Below are 7,918 nucleotides of genomic sequence, written 5' to 3' on the forward strand. Positions count from 1 at the left end.
TCTGTTTATTATTCTATAAAAATATACAGACCTTGGAATAAAATATTTCTGTCCATGTATACACATAGGCACATGCAAACGCAACGATGCAAAATTTGCCCGAGGAAAAAGGTTTTGTAGAGAACTGTAATAACTTGTACGTCAAATTCACGTCTGGGGTGGGAGGTGACACAAAATTTTATAATTCACTACATGCTTTTTCTAGGAGGATTAATATAATGTTTGCACGAAACTGACGACATTCGACAAAAAGTTAGAAGGGGTGACACCAAATACACCATCCACTGAAACGGATTGGAGTGAAACTAAATTGGAAATTTACAAATCTGCTTAACATTCGATCAAGCAAATTATACAAAAGCCTACAAGTGTGTACGTTTTTTATATTTTTACGTGTGTGTGTTATAATTATAATAACAAGATAAATTGTCAGTATATGGAGAAATACTAAATTATTGATTACTTTTTTTTTTACTGAGTACTTTTTTCAGTAGGCCCTACTTATGAATTTTTAAAAACATTACAATAGTTACAGGACTAAAAACAATTGTGCACCAAATGAATAGGAAAAATTGTGCAATAGCGTGGGAAATAGTACTTTATATAGGAAATTTTAATTAATTCATTGAAAATTAATTAGGCACCCAATTAAGTCAAATTCAATGTCAAATTGCATGTCATCGGATCTTGACCCACATGCCAAGTTAAGAGAAATTGGTTGGTTAGAAGTGGTCTAAATTTTGATCACCCGTTTCAATCCACACCACTTAAATAAAAGCTTGTAAAAATACAATAATTTCAATAATTCTGCTTTCATTTATTAATGTTATCACAATGATTAGATGCATTAAAAAATATTGAATTTTAATAATTCAATGTGCATTTTCCAAAAAGATTAATTTCAGTTTGACTCAACACCTGTGTAGGTGGTGAAACAATGATTGACTAGAAAAATGCACTACTGGAAACTGCATGCAAAATATGCAAAGGGGAATAATTTTTTTTTATTGCTAATTTTCAGTTGCACATGTTTCTGGTATTGAAAAAGAAAACTACATTATATAAGTATGAACTTAAAAATACACAAAATAAAATACATTAATACCAAAAATCTTGAAATTTTACTGAAAAGAGCAGAAAATACATTTTAAAATGCAGTACACAAATTCATATTGTTTACATGTAGCAATCTGTTTTAACTAGTATTATCAATATCATGATTATACAACTACAGGTATCAGAAACGCAGTAAGACTTACTCTAGTTATATTTTTATATGCAGTTGAAAGGTACACTACATAAAATAATAGGACATTGCAAATCATAGTACATGTTAATATACAGTTAGGTTTTAAAAGCAGACTTATTAAAAAAATGTTTGTAATAAAGAGCTAAATTAAAATCCTAGGCATTAGCCCTAGGTTATTGGTTTCCACAACAAACTCCCATGCAAAAGTAACCAACTAGTGTATTGTGGGAAAAAAAAAAGACTTCTACATCCCATCTAATTAATATAAAAATGATTATCAAACCTACATATACATTTGATTTCTAGTTAAATTAGTGTTAGATAATAAAAAAAATTACAGGAATGGTTGGAAAAATTACAGATGAAAATCATAATTGGTGTTACTTAAGCTGAGTAAAAAATTTGACGTGTTATATCACTACAAAGTACTCCTGAATTGATTTCTGCAATGTCCTGCTATAAAAGCATTAGTAAGTTTGTCATTATCATTAGAAAATTTACAATTGAGTATTTGTCCACCTGGTGTTTATGATTTATTAGTACTTAGTGCTCAGGCTTATGCAGATAAATAAATATGGTTTAAAAAATGATAATTATAGCAGTATTACATACAATCGGCTTTTCTGTTTTATTGTAGAATGTAATTTCACAACGGAAGATCAGTTTGCAGAAAGTGACAGTAAATAGCCATGGTTAATTTATGAAGCACTTTAATAAACAAGGCTAAATTTTAAAGTATTTTTATACACATTAGTTTTATATATTTTAGTTTCATACAAAAATTAATTAGAACTAAAAAATGAAATAACAATTGCCAACTACTTTTTAGTTAAAATTTAAGAAGAAAATATTCTGGTAAAAAATGTAGTCAACGTAACTTTATAACAAGATGAAATGATTTTAAAATATCTTTAATCAGATCTTGTAAATCTAAATTTGAAAAGAAAAACCAATTAGTTTACTATATTGGTATCTTTATTATTATAAATACCCATGATTTTATTAGTTAATGCATTAATTAAAGCTTAAACTTAAAGCTGACAAAAAAAAAACAACTAATTATCTACCTTTTCTATACCTGTAATTAATAGGGCATTATTTTACATTTGCCCAACTAAGTGAAAAGGTTGCTACTTTGTCCCAAAAACTATTATCATGATGTAAAAAACCTAAATATGAGGTGGGAAACTTGTATTTTAAAGCAGACATTTAAAAAGACAATACACCATGCTTTAAGAGTGGGTTTGAGAACCAACAAAAGTCTGTTACAAACAGAAATTTGATAAATTATTCTATAATAATTTAGAAAAATTTAACATCTCCACTATCTTCTGAAGCAATCGAGATAGCAGAAAATTCTTCTGTCATATCTTTTGATCTACTGAAAGATGGAACAGAGCTCATTCCTACTATTGGTGGTAAAAGCTCCTTGTCCATTTCATTGTGTGCAGCAATGATTCTCATTGTGTTAGTTGCTCCTGAGCCAGGTTTCCATCCTGTCAATATTACCACCTGAAAAATTGTAAAATAATAAATTATAGCCACCTTCATTCTAATCTACTCTTAGACATAACTGTAACACTAAAGAAACATGTGAGCTCAATTATGTCTAGAAGCTTTGTTTCTGCATTGTAACTCAAGTCTCACTTGTGACTTGATTTCAAAGAGACCAGTGGAAACAAAAAAAAAAAAGATTGTTTTGCATATTTTTGTGTGTATTGTCAGCGATTAGCGTTTAGTTTATAATTTAACTTATAGTTGCAGATCTTTCTTTAAAGAGAAACTATGAACAGGAAAAATAATAAGTAATGTCAGAACATGTCTCTGATAATGAATAAGACTTGTATAGTAAATAATACAGTTTAATAGTCTAGAGAAAGAAAGCCAACACATTCTTCTTCTTCTTCTTCGTTCTTAATTATTAGTGTTGAAGGGGATCGAGATTTATCTGCCAGTGGGTTTGTTCTCGAGACTTTGTTCGAATTTATCAACCATGAGCTTTTTGCCGACTCGACCACGCCTCCAACACAATTAAGCGTTACGTGTCAACTGGTTATGCGCCATTGAGGCCATTGACTCCGATTTCAGCCTGCTTTTCTTTCTGGATTTGCTTCCATAGCCTTTGTCCAACCATGAACAAACTACAAGGCAGCAGTTGTTTTGATTTTGGAGTTGTCTCTCCTAGAAGAGTGGCTGTCCCCAGCTAACGAGCCTCATCTGCCCGAGGGTTCGAACTCGAGACTTTTCGGTTTAGCAACCATGAGCTTTACCTACTCGACCATGCCGACCCCTAGCCAACACATTGATAAAGGTGAATTTTTACTTTCTTGTATACATAGTAGGCTATAGAGGAAGTATTGTAATTGTTATGTTAATGAAATTTCATATACAAGTATTCTATCAAATTTGTAGCTCCACTTAAGGGGGATTCCCAGTAACCAGAAGTGGTACTTACTTTACTTACGGTTCATCAAAAGCCAATAACTCGAGTACCCTTTAATTTGGGTGGATGAAATTTTACATATAAGTATTTCACTAAATTGTATGCACAGATTTATATAAACTTTTGAACAATTTTCTGTAACAGGAAATTGTATTATACTGTATTATTGTGAGAACACTAAACTTTATACAGTTTCTGTTAGGAAAATGAAATTTTTATAAACAAAAATAACATCTTATAATCTGATTACTTCCAATTTTTGAGTGACCTCAGATAATAGGAAGTGGGACTTTATTTCTGGTTACATAGTTTCAGTTAGTTAGAACACATTTTATACAAAGCTATATAAGGTGTTGTTCTCTTAATATTGTCAAATTTCTGGTGTCAGAAAGTAGTAGTTTAAGTTCTTTCTGATTCCTCAAATAGGTTATTCAGTGTTTCCTTTTATAAAGTATGCCTACTAATTCTCCATTCTATTATACACCATTAATTTGCGGTTACTTTATGTGCAATTCTATTGGAAATATAAAAGGTAAGGTTTAAAAAAAAAATAAAATAAAAAAAAAAAGTGCCATCCTCTCTACTGTCATAAGAATATATAGGTTCAGGGGAGATCACACGCTTTATTTCAGAACTTGATTTAAAAAAAATTGTTAATCTATTTTAAATAAACCGGGAGTGATCTCCCCTAAACTTTCTCGAATGTTCTTATACAAAATAACAGGGGATGGGAACTCGGGCTATAGACATGATTTTTAATCCATTTTAAATATTTAAAGTTTTAAAAATAGAATAAAATCTCGTAGACAAATTAGTTGCACACTAAGTGAACGCCAAATAAAAAAAAGTGCATAATAGTGCGCAATATTATTAGTACTTTATAAATTTACATTAGTTTTTTGAGAAATCGGAAGTAGCGTAAATTACTACTTCCGGTCAACGGAAATTACTCAAAATTTAACAGAAGGTAGAGAATTAGATCTTTTACTTACATGTGAAATTTCATTTTTCTATCTGAAATATTACTCAAGTTATAGGCTTTTGAAAAATTCAAAGTAGAAAAAGTACCACTTCCGGTTATCGGAAATCGCTCAAAAGTTGATCAGGATCTACGATTTTGATAAAACACTTATATATGAAATTTCATCAATCTAGCTGTAACAGTACTCAAGTTATCATGTTTACACACGGACACACACACAGACAGACAAGATTGCAAAGTTATGTTTTTCCGTATCAGTGAGGTGTAAAACATCGAGATTTTTACAAATCTCGATTTTTTTTTTTGCATATACGAGAAAGTAAAAAACATTGATATAATTTGTATTTATTATTTGTAATTTATTAAGCTATTCAAACCTCATATTTTTATGAACATAGCCTTTTTTTAAAATTTAAATATGTTGCAATTTTAAAATAATTTTTAAAAAAAGTATTTTGAATCAAAACACATTTTCAGTTTGCTTAGTTTTACAGGAAGTAAAAATGTTTTAAAGCTCAGATAATAGATAACTAAGAGAAAAATATTATAACACTATAGGGCTATTATCAGAATTTTATTACCAGATGTTAAATGTAATTTGTGAGTAATTTTTAAATTTAGATGTTTAAAAAAATTTACCAGTATATTAATGGTGACCAGCCACCTTTCAATGAGTGACTAGTAAAAAAGATAACATCTAACTGATTTTACAAAAGAAAAGGTTTGATTCTCAGAGAAAAATAGAAAATAGTCGAAATAAAAAAAATAAACATATTTTAGGTGATCCATTTTCATTAATACATTATTAAGAGGTTAAAATGATAGTTTGATATTATTTAAGTCAAGAAACAGTTTAAAAAAAGAATTAGGCACAGGTAGGATGATCTACAAGAAACTGAAGAAATGGATCACTTTCTAAAGTTACATTTATTAGCAATGCACTTCTTTTTAACTTTCTCGTATATACGAAGTATAGAGAAAGTCTTGTAATCGCGCAAAAAAAAAATAAAAAATAAAAATCAAGATTTTTATAAAAATCTCGATGTTTTACACCTCACTGATACAGAAAAACATAATTTTGCAATCTTGTCCTTATGTCTGTGTGGCTGTGTGTGTGTGTAAACTCGATAACTTGAGTACTGTTACAGCTAGGTTGATGAAATTTCATATATAAGTATTTTATCAAAATCGTAGATCCTGATCAACTTTTGAGCAATTTCCGATAACCGGAAGTGGTACTTTTTCTACTTTGAATTTTTCAAAAGCCTATAACTTGAGTAATATTTCAGATAGAAAAATGAAATTTCACATGTAAGTAAAAGATCTAATTCTCTACCTTCTGTTAAATTTTGAGTAATTTCCGTTGACCGGAAGTACTAATTTACGCTATTTCCGATTTCTCAAAAAAAAAAAAAACGCATGTAAATTTATAAAGTACTAATAATATTGCGCACTATTATGCACATTTTGTTTTGGCGTTCGTTTGGTGGGCAATTCTTTTTTCTACTAGATTTTATTCTTTTTTTAAAAGTTTAAGTAAACAAAAATCATGTCTATATTCTGAGTTGCCATCAAACAGTGTTATTTTAGAATATTCGAGAAAGTTTAGGGGAGATCACTCCTGGTTTATTTATATTTGTGTGTGGTAGAGTGGGTCATTTGATCTACAAAATTACACTTACAGGGTCTTGTTCTTTAATGAGCCCTCTCTCTAATCCCAGGCTTATAGCTTTCCAAATACGCCTATCAACATCTGCTGTCCACTCATTCATCTTAGGTGCTGAGAGAAGAAAAAAAAGGCCTTGAATGCAAATGAAATTTTTTTTAAAACTGTGCATAAGTAATAAAATATTAAACTATAGCTATAAAAACATCCAATTTAATGGTGTTTCTTTGCATTAAAGTATTTTTATGGCTATATATCATTAAACAATTATTTGTTTGTTTAGTTGTCAAAAAAAAATAAGCATTAACTGATTTCAAGCTTCAAAGGAAAAGATTTTTTTTAGGTTTATGCACACAACAAAATATTCACTAAACTACATCGTGTATCAGATTAAACTAACATTATTTAGTCCAAGTTAAAAATCAATCTAACAGAATAATAATGGAATTCTTTTTAATTAAACCAGTTAAATATTAAAATATGTATAATCAAAAGCAAAAGGTTCAACCGTAAGATAAGTTTCAATATTTATAATTATTATAATAGAATAAAATGCATTTAAATCAAAGTCTGTGAACCATTAAAAATTCAAACCAATGTGAACTAAACACGATTATACATAAACCAACACTTAAAAAGTAGCCATAAATACTTATTGACATGCTACAATAGAAATGTACATGGAAATTGTGACACACCAACTTCAAAACTGTCCTTTAATTTTTTCTCAAATTTTATTACCTATGTGTAATATGAAGTATATAAACATATATACATATTTGTAAATACAAATGTAAATTATTTTTGTGTAGAAATAAAATTACTGATATTTTACATAATTTCTTAACAAATATACAAAGCATATCAAAAGAACCAATAAGATAACTAAAATATATAGTTGTAAAAAGTGAACTAGGTGTCATATTTTCATAAATTTTGTTTACTTATTCAATTCTATTAAGATAGACCTTCATAAGAAACAATTTAAAATTTGCCTTCAACATTTAATTTAACTCTTTCAAAAGCAGTATTTCAAAAAATGTTGATAAACTGAATGTTAAAACATTTTCAACTTAAAACTTTTTTCTAAAGCTAAACATCTTAATTTAAATAAATATCAAGTTTTGGTATTTGAATGTTCTGGCATCCATCATCATGGGGACAATATACCAATCTAATAGTATTTGTGTTGTCTGTGCCACTCTTCCAGCCTGTAATGACTATCACAGGGTCATTTGGATAAACAAGTTTTTTTACTTTGGCCATCTTCAGGGCATAGACTAAGCGGTCATCCATATCTGATTCCCAGTAATATAAAGGAGTCTGATGATTGTCAGGAAGTGTTTGTTGAAAGGCTTCTGACTCTGGAAGGCTTACTTTCTTGCCTGTGGGGTAACCAAAGCAAGCACACAGGCACATTGGGAACCTTGTCTGAGGTTTTTCCTTTTTATCAACAACACTACTCACATCTGTTTTAACTTCACATTTTTCACTACATAAATTTTCAACTTGTTTGTTATCATTTATTCAAATAAAACATTTTTTTAAAAAGTTAAAATAAAAATAATAGCACAAACA

At 29.2% G+C, this 7,918-nt stretch overlaps 1 protein-coding gene across 3 annotated transcripts in view; it reads right to left on the reverse strand.

The window, feature by feature from the left end:
- Positions 1–796: 796 nt before the first annotated feature.
- The window catches only part of LOC131952577 (pyruvate kinase PKM), a 57,036-nt gene continuing 49,914 nt past the window's right edge, over positions 797–7,918 (reverse strand). For 2 of the 3 annotated variants that reach the window (XM_059315321.1, XM_059315319.1), the window contains 2 exons: positions 6,357–6,454; positions 797–2,761 (listed from right to left, as the gene is read on the reverse strand). In XM_059315321.1, the coding sequence (XP_059171304.1) occupies positions 2,552–2,761; positions 6,357–6,454 (308 nt within the window). In that variant the 3' untranslated portion in view covers positions 797–2,551. Of the gene's footprint in view, positions 2,762–6,356; positions 6,455–7,074; positions 7,726–7,918 lie in introns of those variants that run through there. The other variant, XM_059315320.1, reaches the window with a different exon arrangement.

Source organism: Physella acuta, unplaced genomic scaffold (assembly GCF_028476545.2).
Source record: "Physella acuta isolate Inbredline_101_S28 unplaced genomic scaffold, ASM2847654v3 ptg000877l, whole genome shotgun sequence".
In the NCBI taxonomy this organism is placed as follows: domain Eukaryota; kingdom Metazoa; phylum Mollusca; class Gastropoda; family Physidae; genus Physella; species Physella acuta.